We start from the raw sequence: 15868 nt of genomic DNA, 5'->3' as shown, positions 1-15868 counted from the left end.
GGTATATTAACATAGTTCAGCTTTGCCAGAAAAAAAATCTGAGGTTTTAAATATTCGAGCAGTTGGTAAATTCTAACACACGGAGGCTTCGGGGTGGCTCAGTCGGTTGAGCATCCGACTTCAGCTCAGGTCATGGTCTCACAGTTTGTGAGTTTGAACCCCCACAACAGGCTCTGTGCTGACAGCTCGGAGCCTGGAGCCTGCTTCGGATTCTGTGTCTCCCTCTCTCTCTGCCCCTCCCCTGATAGTGCTGTATCTCTCTCTCTCTCTCTCTCTCTCTCTCTCTCTCTTCCTCCTTCTCTCTCTCTTAAATAAACATTAAAAAAATTAAAAAAAAAACTCTAGCAAAGAAAAAAATATCAGTGGAACAAAAGCATCCATACATAATATCCCCTTACTGTTATCATCTGTGCTGATATCACAAACTCCCACATAGTAGCTAATGCCCACTGGTGCTTCTTTGCCCACCTTTCTGTCTAAAATGACAATATTCTCTGTGTTTACTTACTTTAAGAATATGTAAAACTGTGCCTGTATTTAGAAGAAAGTCTTCTTCGGGGTTTTACAATTGTTCTCTTGGCAAGTCTGTCTGTGGACCATCTAGGTAGGTATGCACATAAGTGAATGAGAATGTCCCTCGTTTTGACACAATTCTTAGAGGCAGTAATGTATAAGGATCATGGGAGAGGAGGGTTGCTGCATCTTCCTGTGAAACCAGCATTAAATACTTACTCCTCATTTCATCAGGAAAAAGGAATGTGCTCTGGGGAAATAGTCATGCAATAGTTATAAAATACCCACGCGGCTAAACAAAATACCTACCTGCCTGATGCAGGTATTACAGTGCTGGGAGAGAGGGAAAGCTTCCTTGCAGAGGGTGGACAGGAAGAGGCAAGGTCCATAGCTCTTTCTCCTGACGATCTGTAAAAATGAAGGCACCAATCTGTATCATGCACGCAAACGAAAATTCTTGAGGTGACCCATCTTCTAGTGTGTCTAAAGGCGGGGGGTTTGCAGGCTGAAGACACTCAAAATTTATAACCCCATTGACCAGAGACTCTTTGAGCTCATGTCTCAACCGAAAGGCTCAATTTTGCCTTGATGCACACACACCAGGTCCTGTCAAAGTTCATTGTGCAATTCTATTTGAACCTTTAAAGGACAGCTTTTCTATCAGACATCACAGAAACGTCCTTAATTAACAGACTTTTCTGCAGGGTGTGGTCCAAGCAGGACTCCAGGGACTAGAAGTGTGAATTTTAATGCTTTGCTGCAAAAGGAGGAGACTTTGGACATTCTTAGCATCTTATTTAAAGCGGGGTACTTAGACTAACACGTGGGGCTGTGTGTTAATGGCCTACATTAAGTTACAGGTATGAATTTTACATAAAACGGATTAATATTATATGTCATGGTGGAATTTTAAATACTCCGTGCCCATGCATTTTTAATATTTACGTGCCCTAATTTAATGCTCTCAGGCATTTGGATTTCTTGAGCCCACTTGTGCATCTAGACGGGTAAAAGAAAAACCTTAGGACGCTTTTTGTTTTCTTTGCCTGTCCCTTCACCAAAAATCTGCGTTCGGCACTCTTTTCCTTTGTGTGTGTGCGTGCGTGCGTGCGTGTGTGTGTGTGTGTGTGGTTTTCCTTTTTCTTGCTAAGCTTTAACCTTTTTAAAAAGGAAAACGGAAAGGCTGCACATTCCACTCCATTCCATCATGATGGTTTCGGCGATTGTCAAAAGGCGAATAGTGAGCCTGAGAGGGAAAATACAGAGGAGAACGATCGTGCCTTCTCGAACGGCGTCCTTCTCAAGGCACTGGAATCCCCGGGCTGGAGTGCTGGGTGGCGGAGGGTCCCCGGTCGCCGCGCTGCTGCGAGGGGTGGCAGGAGATCCTCCGGCAGGGCCCGGCGCCCCCTCCCCAGCAGCCCGGGCCGGGGGAGAGTGAATTCCAGCCGCACATTCCCGCAGTTCTTCCCGGGAACTTCTCCCTCTCTTTTCCCCTCCCTAGGGCGCACACCAGCCTGGCCCGACTCCCACTCAGCTCTCTTTTCTCAGAACCCCGACCCACGGCGTTGACGGAATGGAGTGCCCTTCCCATTGGCCCGAGCGTCGTTCCCTGAGGTGGCACCGTCCGCCCGATTGGTTGGCCACTCCCGACCCCCCGCCCACCCGTCCGCCCGGGTTGCCCGGCTCCCCGCCCTCCCCCACCCTCCCCCCCACCGTCCCCTACCCTCCCTCCAGCGCCGCCCGGAGCCTCCGCCCTCGCCGCCTCGCTCCGCGCACCCGCCCGCGCGCCCAGCCCCGCTCCGCTCGGCTCGCGCGGCGACCCCGCCAGCGCGCTGGCCCCGCCCCCGAGGCGCGCGGCTCTATAAATGCAGCTGCGCGGCCGCCGGGGCGAGAGCGTAGAGGAGGCGTGCTACTGAGTCGGTGGGGCGGTGGGGACGCCTCCGGCAGGGGAGCGCGGCGGCGGCGGCGGCGGCGGCGGCGGCCGGGCTGTAGTCGGAGCTCCGCAGGGGGCGACTAGGGAACCCGGTGGGCTGCTTTCTCTCCGGTGCTCTCGATTTTTCTTGCCTTTTGGTCCCGGCCGAGCGTGTCGCCCACTGAGCGGAGATTCCCGGAGCGACCCTCCCGTCAATTCTTGGGCGCGGGATCGCCGGGAGCCTCGCGGTGCCCCGAGCGCGGACCGAGCGCGCCGGGCGCGAAGGCAAGGGCAGCGGAGCCGGCCGCGGGCGGGGGCCCGGAGCTTGCCTGCGTCCCTCGCTCGCCCCAGCGGGTCGGCTCGCGCAGGGCGCAGGGCGCGCGCGATGAAGGCGGTGAGCCCCGTGCGCCCCTCGGGCCGCAAGGCGCCGTCGGGCTGCGGCGGAGGGGAGCTGGCCCTGCGCTGCCTGGCCGAGCACGGCCACAGCCTGGGTGGCTCGGCGGCCGCGGCGGCCGCGGCGGCGGCAGCGCGCTGCAAGGCGGCGGAGGCGGCGGCCGACGAGCCGGCGCTGTGCCTGCAGTGCGATATGAACGACTGCTACAGCCGCCTGCGGAGGCTGGTGCCCACCATCCCGCCCAACAAGAAAGTCAGCAAAGTGGAGATCCTGCAGCACGTTATCGACTACATCCTGGACCTGCAGCTGGCGCTGGAGACGCACCCGGCTCTGCTGAGGCAGCCGCCGCCGCCCGCGCCACCGCACCACCCAGCCGGGACCTGTCCTGCCGCGCCGCCGCGGACCCCGCTCACGGCGCTCAACACGGACCCGGTGAGAGGCCGGCGGCCGCGGGAGGGCGGTGGCGGGGTGGCCGGCCGCGGGCGCTCCCCTTCCTCGGGGCAGGGGCGGCGGGGAATGACAGCACCCCCCCCCCCCACTCCTTCTCCGGGCGCCCGGGGCCGCCGGCCGCGGGCTCCGCGCGGCGAGCGCGGGTCCGGGTGGACGCGCGCGGGGCGGGACTGGGGCTGTGCGCCTCCCGGGCTGTCAAGTCCAGCCTGCGCCCGGAGTGGGGTGGGGTGGGGTGGGGGAGCCCCCCGCGGCTGCTGGCAGGGGTGGGGGTGGGGGTGGGTGCCAGCCTGGCTTCCGAGAACGAGTCCGGGACCGCGCCGAGGGCGACGTTTGCGCCGGCTAACCTTTCCCTTGGTGTTCCGTTGCTGTTCCAGGCCGGCGCGGTGAACAAGCAGGGCGACAGCATTCTGTGCCGCTGAGCCGCGCTGTCCAGGTGAGCGCGCGTGTCCCTCCTCCGGGGGCCGGTCCCCAGAGACGCCCGTCCCCGGGGGCTGCGGGTGCCAGGCACCGCAGTGTTCTTCGCCCCTAACATTTCTGAGGGCGAACTCCCAGTGAGGCGGACACCCCCTCTCCGTGCAAGCGTACTTCGCTTTAGTAATTGGGGTTCGCTCTAAATGGAGACGGATCAGCTCCTGGCCCCCCCCCCCGTCCCCGCCACCCCCGTGCCTCACCGGTGACCGGAGGGCAACTGCCCTCCTTCCCGCCGAGGGAGGGCACCCTCGTGAGCATGGAGACTGTCCGATGTGCACCCACCCCCGCGCTGTCTGACACCCACAAAGTGGGATGCGGGCCGGACCTGCGAGCGGATCCCCGATCCGGGATTCCTGGGGCGGGGCGGGGCGGGGGGGGGGGGCGGTGATGGGGGCGGCAGCTGCCTGCCGGTCGCCTGGCCGGCCGCGGGCTGCGGCTGTTGTCTGACCCGGTGGTTTGTTTTGGGTTGTTGATCAAGCATGTCTTGAGTTTGGTCGGTGGCGCCCGTTAGTCTGCAGCGGGAAGGTTCACACACCCCCTCTATTCATTCCTCTTCCACAGGTGTGCGGCCGCCTGCGCCCGAGCCAGGAGCACTAGAGAGGGAGGGGGAAAGAGCAGAAGTTAGAGAAAAAGCCACCCGAGGAAAGGAAAGGAAAGGAAAGGAAAAAAAAAACATCAGCAAATCCTAGAAACGTTACATTTGTCATTCCAAGAGCGGGGGGGAAGAAAGATAAAACTTTCATCGTTTTTTTTCTTTTCTTTTTTCTTTTTTTTGCACGTTCATAAACATTCTGCGTATGTATTCTCTTTTGTCTCTTCATTTATAACCGCTGTGAAATGTACATTTCTGTGTTTTCGGAGGTGCAGTTAAACTTCTAAGCTTAAGTGTGACAGAACTGACTGATAAATTAGAAGATCAAGAGAAAATCAACTTTAGAAGCCTACTTTGTGACCAAGGAGCTCAATTTTTGTTTTGAAGCTTTACTAATATAACAGAGCATTGTAGATATTTTTTTTTGACATCTATTGTTTAAAATAGATGATTATAATGGGGGGGCAGGGAACTTTCTTTTCCCTGCAAGAATGTTACATATTGTATAGATATCTGAGTGACATTTCATACCATGTATATATAGAGATGTTCTATAAGTGTGAGAAAGTATATGCTTTAATAGACTACTGTAATTATAAGATATTTTTAATTAAATATTTTTTGTAAATATTATGTGTGTGTTTTTTTAAATCTATGGGATTATTTCTTTTGGAAAATTATTTTTCAGCTCCATTGCAGAGCTCTTGATATCTTGAATGTCGTTACTGTTTGGCCTAGCATTTAATTTGTTTCTGTTTTATCCAGTGTCGTGGGGACTTGGAAGTAATAGAGTTAGTGGTCCAGCATGACTGCATGAGATGTTTAATCACAAAATAAACTTGTTCTGAGTCCATTCAAATGTGTTTTCTTTAACCTAGATTGAAGCCTTTGTATTTGAAACATACCTGTTGGAAATCCACTTTATCAGTTTTTAAGTACAGGGTTCGATAGTGTAATATATAAAGAGTAAGTGTTTGCTTTTCAACCGAGGTCAAAATGGATTCTGAATGGTTTTGCATAGGGAATGGGGAAATGCTTGGATCCTTAAGGAGTTTATGAAATCTACTGTTTTATGAAAGTGAAGAAAAATGCTTATCATTCTTCATTTTACACTAAAGCTTAATGTCACTGCGTTTCATGTCTGTACAGATTATTTAAGTCATAGAAATGAAAAATGTTCTCTGCTTGCTACCAAAGGACAGACTCTTGGAAATGAACATTTTCTGCTCTCCTTCCTCCAAAGAATATTAATAGGCAACAGTGGGAGAAAAAAAAACAAGGCATAATGGCAAATCCTTCAAGCAGGGATAAAAGTCGATCTTCAAACATTAACTTAAGTAGACCAAAAAATTCTGATGACCGCATCTAGATTATTTTTTTATAAAAATGATTTTCACTATAGCTATGTTAGTTAACTGCTAAACTACTGTCCAACCTCTCGTGATGTGTAACTTTTACATGTGAATATTAAAGTAGATTTATCTGTCTTGTACTGTGATTTCTGGTCTCGTTTCTTCAAAACCCCTTACTTATTTTTTAAGACTTTCTTTTCTCTTTAACAAAGTGTTTTCTAGGTTGTGTAGGACTATCAGGGTTTGTGAACATTGTGCATTTAGCGTGATCAGTACTTTGCACACCAGTTGGATGGAATTTTTAGAGTGAGAGAGAATTAAGTAGGATTTAATTGGGTGCTTTGTAAATAGTTAGTCAACTGTGTGTGTAATGTGGTCTGTTTGATTTTTTAAAAAGAAAGGATTTGTTTCAGATTATACAAGAATAAAAGTATTACAGACCCAAGGGACTTTTTCTGGGGTCAAAGTCAAATATTTATATGAATATGAAATATCATGGTCCCTAGTAGTCAGTTGAAGAGGCAACCGTCAGCATAAATGAACAAAGTTAATGCCAGTACATTCAGATACATTGAAAGGCTTAAAAATCTGTCCTGTCCACAGCACGTTACCCCCCAGCTTTGACATTTCACTGGTCTTCGGTATTTTTAGAATTTGATGTATTTGGTGTTGAGCCTTATAAAGTCAAAGGACTGCTTGTTTAGATGAGGTTTATTTTTATTTTTGATATTATTCATTCTTGTCACACACCAAGAGGAAAACAGAAAAACACTGCTGGAATTCCAAATCTGAAGAATTCGAAGGATTGTGTTCTTTGTTATTAAATAAAGGGGACAATCCGTCCTTTTTCCTTAGCCATTTAATTCCAGGAGGAAGCAAGTCGCATGAGCACTGCTGGTTGGAGTTAAGCATCTGCCGGGCCTGACTGCTGAACCCTACTTAAGCCGTTAGGCACAGTTCAAATTTATAGCGGGCGATTACTAACCTTAAAGCAAATGGTTAAGTATTTTTGTGTTTGAGGATAGGTGTTGCTTCTTAGTTAACGTTATGTTTGGGGCATGAAAAACGACTGAAAGGGAAGAAAAGCGTTAGGCACATTACAGTTTTCACACTTGGCATTTTCACCTTGGCCACTTGCATAGTTTGGATATCTCTAACGACACTGTCATTTTGTTTTAATTACATGGACATGTATAAGATATTACATGCTATTGTATTGGCTGTGACCTAGCCAACCAACCAGACAACAAAAACATTTTGAGTCATTTGTCTAGTCCTAAGTATTCAGATATTTGGCTTTGCAAATGAAAATATCCTGCCTTCTTAGTTTATCTACTTTTCATTGTATAGGGACTAGCAAAGCGTAAGAAGCATTTAAAATTTTGAAAAGAATGAAAAAGTATCCCACAGTGGGATGTCATTTCTGATCCGGTCATAAAGTCCTGAACATCTCTGATACCTCAAAAAGGAAGGGGGTGGGGGGAACCCTTTTCACTCTAAGGACTTCTATACTTCGAAACTGTATAAATCTTACGTTTATTGTCAAGCTTTAACTGAATTTTCAGAACTTTAAAAAATTCTGAGCCCCTTCCCATAATCTATTGTATTAAATGCCTCCTATAAAAATAAATCTTCTCTGAGTAAAGGGGTCTGAAGTTTGTGGTTTTTAATTGACTTCTATGGAGTTATGCAATTTTTCATTATCAAGAATGGGTCTCTTGATGGATCACCTCAATTATTTACAGTGTTTCTTACCCTGTGATGAAAAATGTGGCTTAAAAATGGTGATATGAACGGAAAGAAAATCTAGCTTGAATGCTAGGGGAAAGCTTGTCTGTTCTTTAGCGTCTGCTAGAATAAGAAGCAATAATCCTAAACAAGACAGCAGTAGGATGTCCAAGGAAACTAGACCTACCCCCCCCCCCACACACACACACATACACAGAAGGTAAATAACGTAGACAGAAAGAAATTATTCACAGTAGTACAGAGCCAAGTAAAACTCGTTCCCTTTCTAGCTGGTGCACTTTAATTACATATATGTTAATCAGCACAGATAGCCCGGGGGTCTCAACAGGGCCAACCACCAAACCCTCCAGTATCCTAAGGAAGGAAAACCTCCCCTTTCCTGCTTTGCGAATCCAGGAAATTAATTTACACACCTCAGAGTTCATCTTAACAAGGCTGCCCTCAGTAGGTCTCCTTCAGACCCAGATGATTTCTTTCAATTACAACCCATGATGTTTTGCTACAATATTAATTACATTAATTAGAACCGTTGCCCAAAAGGTTTTAGGATTGTAATTGTACCTAGTTCTACCTTGAGCATTGATCCAATCAGTACTTTAAAAGATAAAGAAAACTCTGACAAACGGGGATCTGTTCAAGGGAGACAACGTTCCATCATATCTACTTCGTTGAAAATGCTCTCAAATTTTCAACGAATTTTTTAAGCGTGCTTTGTGTTCAAGTGCCTCCTTTATATTGATTCCTATCCTGGCTGGCTCTAAAAACTTTTGCCTCGGTGCTGAAACTCAGGTCTGAGCCATATTGCCTGAGGTTTTCTACACTCACGTGAGCCACTTAACTCACCAGTGGCCTGCTGGAGGTAGTTCCATCATTCATAAGTGTCCACAGTAAATTCACACACGGGATATGAAAAAGGGGCCGTAAAAATTGACGTTAATTTGAAAAGCCCCTCTGAGTCCATAAAAGTAAACACACGGGTTTCTGCAGAAAGAACAAAAGGTGTTCCCTATATTCTAGGAGCAAAGATGTAGCTGAAGAGAAACTGAATTTAGAATGTTTAAAGAGATTGCAAGACCAACTTCCTTTTTTGTTTTAAGTTTATTATTTATTTTGAAGAGGGGAGGGGAAGAGAGAGAGGGAGAGAGAGAATCCCTACTCCGGCTTCTTGCTGTCAGCGTGGAGCCGGATGAGGGACTTGAACCCACCATCCCTGACATCAGGGCCTGAGCCAAAACCAAGAGTTGGACGCTTCACTGACCGAGCCACCCAGGCGCCCCTGCAAGCCCAATTTTCTGTGCCAATAAGAATTTTTTCCAATAAGAAATCTCACAGTTTAGGAAGGAATTTTCTGAGAGATTCATTACATAAGCATTGGCAAAATATGCAAATTCCTAGTGGAACAAGATGCCGTTATTTCCTCAAGTTACGGTTTCTCAATTCTTTGTGATACAAGGTGAATTTTAGCACTTTTGATGTGCATGTTGAGTTCACGTGTTGAAATTTTATCTTTTATTACAAAGTTTAATTTCCAATGGAAGAATTGCAATCTACATACAATGCCTCATGCAAATTCGTACATTTTAGCATGTTTCTTAAATTTTATTTAAATATTGTCTTAAATGTTTTAAATATCACCTTAAATATTTTAAGCATTTTCTAAAACATTTGCTATTTCCTTCACAAACTTAGGCAGTCCATTGAGAGACTGTAGTTGTGTGTATGTCTCTGTGTGTGTTCACCTAAAAATAGTTAATGAACACACGGAAAAATAATTTTCAAAAAGGAGTCGCCTTTAAAAAAAAAAATAAGTAAGCCGTATCAACCTTCTTCCATTTTCTCTCTTCTTTAATTCCTAAGATTGAAGATTTCCATAAAAATGCACTCCCCGTTTTCCTGGACAGCTATAAGTCACTCATGTTATGTTTAAGCATAAAGCGGGACAGAAAATAAAGAGCAAGGAAATCAATTGTGTTTATCATATGCTAGAATTGGGTTGAAATTCATATGTAATCTGAAGAAAAAAAGAGGGACATACCTCTATATGTCAAACCCACAGAGCCCAGGGAACAGATCTAAACTTGTAGACCTGAATTTGACACCTTACGTCAGCAAGAATTCTTGGAAACACTTTTCATGCATATTGACCGTGAGTCGGTGGCCATAGTTAAAACAAGGTAGGCTCCTTGAAGTAGAAGATCGTGTGTGATTCCTCTTTGTGTGTCTTCGGGTGCCTAACCAGAGCTTTGTAAAACATGTGGGTTTTTTATTTATTTTTTTTTATTACGTTTCTTTATTTTTGAGAGGCAGGGAGAGACAGAACATGAGCAGGGAAGGGGCAGAGAGACAGAGGGAGACACAGAATCCGAAGCAGGCTCCAGGCTCCGAGCCGTCAGCACGAAGCCCGACGCGGGGCTCGAACTCACGAACCACAAGATCATGACGACTGAGCTGAAGTCGGACGCTCAACCGACTGAGCCACCCAGGCACCCCTATAAAATATGTGTTGACCTGAATGAAGAATGGTCCCCTGGGAGAGTCCCTAGGTCATGCTCTCAGTTATTTCTTCTTGGCCTTTTATCTACACTGAATCACAGCCGCGTCGGACCATCCTATCTAACTGCTCGTGGTCCTATCTCTGAAGCACAGTGGATTTGAAACAAGATTTTATGGTCTCCCCCTAAATCCTTATTGTCTGAGACTCCTCATTGTCTCAGTCAGCTTGGACTGCTATAACAAAGTACCGTAAACCCGATGGCTTAAACAATGGACATTTATTTCTCATGGCTCTGGAGGCTAGGAAGTCCAGATCAAGGTGCCCAGAAGTCACCGCGGTTGCTGGCTGAGCATAGCAATCCACGTGCTTCCTTCCGATCTCCGCGGTCACACGTGACACGTGGCCACCTCCGTAGAGCGGCACCATCAAATGCAAAAAGAACCCGGAGCTAAGCAAGGCTCTCTCCCTGCCCCCATGCCCTGGACATAAAGGTTCTTTGAATGTCATTGCCGACCCGTCCTTTTTCTCCTCCACTTCTGGCTGCCCTCAAGCACACATTCAGCCACAACTAGGGTCTTGTCCTGTACATCCTACACAGCAAAGCATGCTTATCTCCCTAGTCTGGACGGTGTAAGGTTGATTTCCTGAGAGTTAAGAAGGGCCTGGGCTCAGGAAGGATACACATGGAACATGGACTATGGGCCCGAGGGAGGGTCACCTGCTCATCCAGCCACGCAGGCTAACTTCCCCACCTGCGGGTAAGGGTTAACCCATCCACATCCCGAACGACATGCTCTTTCATGCTTCCCTCCCTTTGCATATGGTGGTAGCCTTGTCTGCATCCCTTGACCTCTACTCTCAGTGTGGGCTGGCTGTTAAACCCCTCACCATCCTTCGTCTCTCACTACTTCTGCAAAAACTATATGACGCCTCTCTTCCTCACCCCCAAAACATCCACACACACACCTGTGCTATCGTGTAATTATGTTCACATGTCTGTGTTCCCTGTAGATCCCTGATAGCCCGGGAGTTCCAGACCACAAAGTACCAGAAGAACATTCCTATAACTCTCTGTGCCAGCAAATCTAGCAAATTCTTTGCAACTCAAAATTGCGGTTGAGGGGTGTTCATTATTATCTTTTGAAAGCCTTTGGCCGCCTTAAACATGAAAAATAGACAAGCTGTGTGTTCCTGAGGATGAGGAAGTGTGGTCAGCCTCGGGCAGAGAGTTGGAAGGAAAGATTGAGAAGGAGAGGAGAGAGGCAGAGCAGATCTTGTATCCCGAAGAAAATAATAGGACTGACCTAAGCTGGGGTGAGTTAGGACACACCCCTCGAGACGAAAACGTGGGGCAAGGAAGGAGGACCCCACAGGCATAGGCGGGGAAGGGTGTGGGGTGGGAGCAGCAGGCAGGGTGCACTCGGGAAGACTGTAGCAGCATCAGTCTCCGCAGGCGTGCCCTTGGCCTCTGTTCTCATCAATCGGTGAAAGAGGCATGGGATACATCAACCGCAGCAAATGCAGTGAATCCTCACGAGTCAGTTTGGAAAGGACCAGGCTGGCCACCTGAATGGGAAAACCTTGTAGGCATGAAGGTTTCCTTTCCACTCCTACGATATGGGGTCCCGGAAGTAGACTCATATGACTAGCAACCTGTAATATGTCTGGTGACATACCTCTCATCGTCCAGTGAAGAAGACAGAAGCCTAAAAAGTGGAGGGGTAGAGTCCGATCTAGAACCTGGTTTCTCCATCTCTAATCCAGCACCACAGCCTCATATGGATGGGTTATTTTCCAGTTTCCTCTTACTTACATGGTTTCTCTTGGTCTATATATATTCTAGTCTACAATTTGCCTCATGCTCAGTCCTAAGAAGCTGGGGTCCAAATCGTAAGCAAATAATCATTAGAGGTAGGTCTGGTCTGTCTGCCTTTAAAAAAATTTTTAATGTTTATTAAAGAGCATGAGTGGGGGAGGGGTGGAGAAGGAGGGAGACAGAGAATCCGAAGCAGGCTCCAGGCTCTGAGCTGTCAGCACAGAGCCCGACTCTGGCCTGAACTCACAAACTGCCAGATCGTGACCTGAGCCGAAGTTGGACGCTTAATCGACTGAGCCACCCAGGCGCCCCTGTCTGCCTTTTAAAATAAAAAAAAACAGAGGTAACGTACTTTTATAACAAGCATTAAGTATTTCAAAATTCTTTGACAAAAAAGCACAGGCAATTCAATGGACAAAGGACAGTCTTTTCAACAGAAGATTCTGGAACAATTGGATGTCCAAATGCAAAAACTGAACTTCAACAGACACCTTAGACCTTTCAAAGAGATTAATTCAGAATGGATCTTAGACCTAAATGTAGGTACGAAAGGGTTAAACTTCTAGAGGGAGATGTAGGAGAAAATCTTTGTGACTTTGGGTCTAGTGATGAATTTTTAGATACAGCTCCAAACGCATGAAAGAATTTAACCCTATGTTATCACCTGCAATTCCAGCTACCACATCTTTGTGGCCAGAACCCCCTCCAGTCTACAGGGCCAGCGTGGTGTGGCGAAGGGTCACAGACTGACAGGCTCAGAGCTCCACAACCTGCTATATTCCCTCAGGCAAGCAACTTTTCCAGGTTCCAATGGCCTCATCTGTAAAATGGCTGTATATGAATAATTACCTAGCGCAGAGGGGGCTTGAAAGATACAAAGAAAGTAACATAGGTGAAAATATTTTAGAACAATGGTTATTACTTAGGTATATATAAAATTATCTTGAGAGATGTTTCACTTTTCAATTCCTGACTTCACCCGTCCCTCCCTCTTACCACTGAGACTCTGATTGATCCGGTGTGGGGTAGGACCCACGAACCTGTCTTGTAGCTTCTCCCTGATGAATCTGAGGCAAGTCTCCGGGGAACCTCACTTTGAGAAATCATTCTGTAAAATATAAGATGTTACAGAGCCTTAGGCTGTTATGACACACATGGTTTATTTCTCCTACTTTTGGACATCACTTTTCCAATTTTGCAGGCGCTCCGATCAAGTGAGGCGGAGAGGTTGATATAACATCAACAGAAGGTCATGGCAAAAATATCCAGTGGGAGAAAGGAAGTCAGTACCGGTAGGGGATGCCTCTGAAGGGGAGCTGCTTTGAAAATGAGACCGTGGCGTGGTCCCTGAGACAAGTCTGCCATCAAGATGCTGAGTCCTCCCTACTCTTATTTGAATCTTTCTTTGAGTCAAAACATTCGTGACAACCCTTGCTTTACCTAGTGTGTGAAATCTTAAATTTTCTGAAGAAAGGCATACAAGCAGGAAGACATTTTCTCACCCTTTCACAGGACATGCCAAATCATTACATTCTCTCATTATATCAATGTGGTGAGCTAAAGACTGTTTGGAAAGGAGCGCCTGGGTGGCTCAGTCGACTGAGCACCCGACTGATCAGGTCATGATCTCACAGTTCATGAGTTCGAGCCCTGCACTGGGCTCTGTGCTGACAGTTCAGAGCCTGGAGCCTGCTACAGATTCTGTGTCTCCCTCTCTTTCTGTCCCTCCCCCACTCGTGCTCTGTCTCTCTCTCTGTCTCTCCCTCCCTCTCTCTCTCTCTCTCTCTCAAAAATAAATAAACATTAAAAAGCTAAAAACAAAAAGAATGTTCGGAGAAGCCATGCCTGTTCAGGCAGCAATGAGTAATAATATTTTAATATTATTTAATTAATATATTTGCATTAATGTAATAATTATTTTAATGGGTGAACCAATTTAGAGAAAGAATATTTCATTTCCCCCAGTATATTATATCACCCTAAGGGATGACCGATAACATGATGTAGGAAACTGGTCTTTCTCCAACTGCTGTGCTTACCTTAGAGCTGTCCTCATTGATGGCTATCAAATGTTAAAATACCGAACGCGTGTAAAATCAGGGTAGAGTACGATGGTACCTTAGTTTCATATAACAGATTTCTCAGTGGAATTGTATATGATTTTTATGGATTTGAAAGCAGTGGAGAGAATAACTTTAATTCTTCAAAAGTTGAATGAGAGCTTTATAAAAGGAAACATCAGGGGCGCCTGGGTGGCGCAGTCGGTTAAGCGTCCGACTTCAGCCAGGTCACGATCTCGCGGTCCGTGAGTTCGAGCCCCGCGTCGGGCTCTGGGCTGATGGCTCGGAGCCTGGAGCCTGTTTCCGATTCTGTGTCTCCCTCTCTCTCTGCCCCTCCCCCGTTCATGCTCTGTCTCTCTCTGTCCCAAAAATAAATAAAAAACGTTGAAAAAAAAATTAAAAAAAAAAAAAAAAAGGAAACATCAGTAAGTCTGTGGAATTGCGTCTGAGCTCTGCTGCTTACTGTGTGCTCTCAGGAAAGGTACTTTACCCCCTGAGCCTTATTTAAACTTTCTTTTATAGGAGGAGGTCTCAATATTTGGCAACAGGAGTCTTTCTGCGAGTCATGTGTGCAAAGCTCCTACTGTAGAGGGAGGCATGTGAGCCATTGAGTATAATTTAGCTCCTTTCCTCACACCCTTCCTGCCATACTCATTCGTAAGACCTAAATATGTGCGTGCTCTCTAACCGCAATGAAAATGGGGTTAACAAAAAATGGAGAAGCAAGGAGCATCTGTGCAACCGGGTCCTCAATGTGCATGGCAAAGAATTCGGTAAATGGGCCAACATTTCCGGGAGACCCTGATTTTCAACTTTCTGTATGCAGAAACTATTTTCTGGGTCATTTCTTTCTCTCCAGAATAAGCCAGAAGTACTCTGCGCACAGAAGACACAAGTGGCATAAACAGTGATGGGAAAAAGAAGGGTTTGAGGAAAGATTGGAGTCTGAGGAACAAGAAAGAACCTCAGTGGCAAGAAGGCAGAGGACAACAGAGGATTACGGGAAATTAAGACGTGGGCCTCAACCGCTGTTGACTTCGCTGTTAATATGGTCAAGCAGAATGCTTGTTGGCCTTTTGATCTCTGTTCTGAGACACAGCTAAGCGCTGCCGGACCAAGACAGATACTGAGGGTGTGGTCAGGGGAGGAACCCTATGCACCAATTCCCATAGTCGGTGCTAAATTATCTGGGACCCTAATAACATTCTCCTGGTTGAGAAACAATTTTGAAACCAGAGGTATAACACTGGAGTGATACACAGTAGACCAAGTGGTGTGTAAGAGACAGACTGAGGTTGAAAAGAGCTTCGAATTTGTACATTTCTGCATGGTTTAGCAAAGTATGCCTTTGATGATATATGTTTAACATACTTTCTGGTAGCTACACTTTGCCATAAACAGAGCCAAGATCAATTCAACAGAGTTGAATTGATACAGAAGTACAGAGGACAAGGGTTGGGAGTTTGCTGTGTCGATTGCAATACTTTGCTGAATCATAAAGGAAGAATTTTGACGAAAAATCAAATGCCCTCATTTTACTGACAAGGAAACCGAGGCTCGGAAATGAATGTAAAAATGGGCCTCTTGTAAGAAGATGTAAGATAAGGACAGAGTTGTTAGCAAAGCTCAGGCGTTCGAAATCATAGTGTCCTTTAGTAAGTTCAATAGAGAATATGGTGATTTATATATCCAGCTCCCATTTATCCTGATGCACGCAATTTGTCTTTCTTTTTTCTTTCTTGCAGTTCATTTCCCTCTTAAAAAATTTCTGTAAACCCAACCTTTTAGGGGTTTTTTTGTTGTTTTTTCTTTTTTGATTTTTGCATTTGTAATTTGAGTACTGAGATCATTCTCAGGAGGGCTATGTTCCTAAGAGAACAAAACTTTTTTTTTTTTTTTTAAACTCTAGAGATGACTACTCTGGAAAAGAGAAAGGAATCTTTTTATCCAGAGTTATTTCAAAGTGAAAGATCTCATGATCATCCTAGATGATTCCATAAGTGGACTCCAAGGATACCTACCAGAGCCTGGTAAGTCCCGAGTGATCCTACAGGACATTAGGGAG

General features: G+C 46.4%; 1 protein-coding gene and 1 long non-coding RNA gene across 2 annotated transcripts in view; one reads left to right on the top strand and one right to left on the bottom strand.

Annotated features, from left to right (window-relative positions):
* Window positions 1-2696: 2696 nt before the first annotated feature.
* ID4 (inhibitor of DNA binding 4) lies at window positions 2697-5819 on the top strand. The gene is made up of 3 exons (XM_058732879.1): window positions 2697-3251; window positions 3644-3702; window positions 4302-5819. Exons 1-2 carry the CDS (start codon window positions 2811-2813, stop codon window positions 3686-3688), a joined length of 486 nt encoding a protein of 161 aa, XP_058588862.1. The 5' UTR covers window positions 2697-2810; the 3' UTR covers window positions 3689-3702; window positions 4302-5819.
* A 6926-nt stretch (window positions 5820-12745) lies between these two features.
* The window catches only part of LOC131513720 (uncharacterized), a 112020-nt gene continuing 108897 nt past the window's right edge, over window positions 12746-15868 (bottom strand). The window contains exon 3 of the long non-coding RNA XR_009262745.1: window positions 12746-12851. This is a non-coding gene — a long non-coding RNA (uncharacterized LOC131513720). The remainder of the gene's footprint in view (window positions 12852-15868) is intronic.

Source organism: Neofelis nebulosa, chromosome 6, assembly GCF_028018385.1.
Source record: "Neofelis nebulosa isolate mNeoNeb1 chromosome 6, mNeoNeb1.pri, whole genome shotgun sequence".
In the NCBI taxonomy this organism is placed as follows: domain Eukaryota; kingdom Metazoa; phylum Chordata; class Mammalia; order Carnivora; family Felidae; genus Neofelis; species Neofelis nebulosa.
Note: the sequence above shows the minus strand (reverse complement) of the source record. Positions and strands in the feature narration are given on the sequence as shown.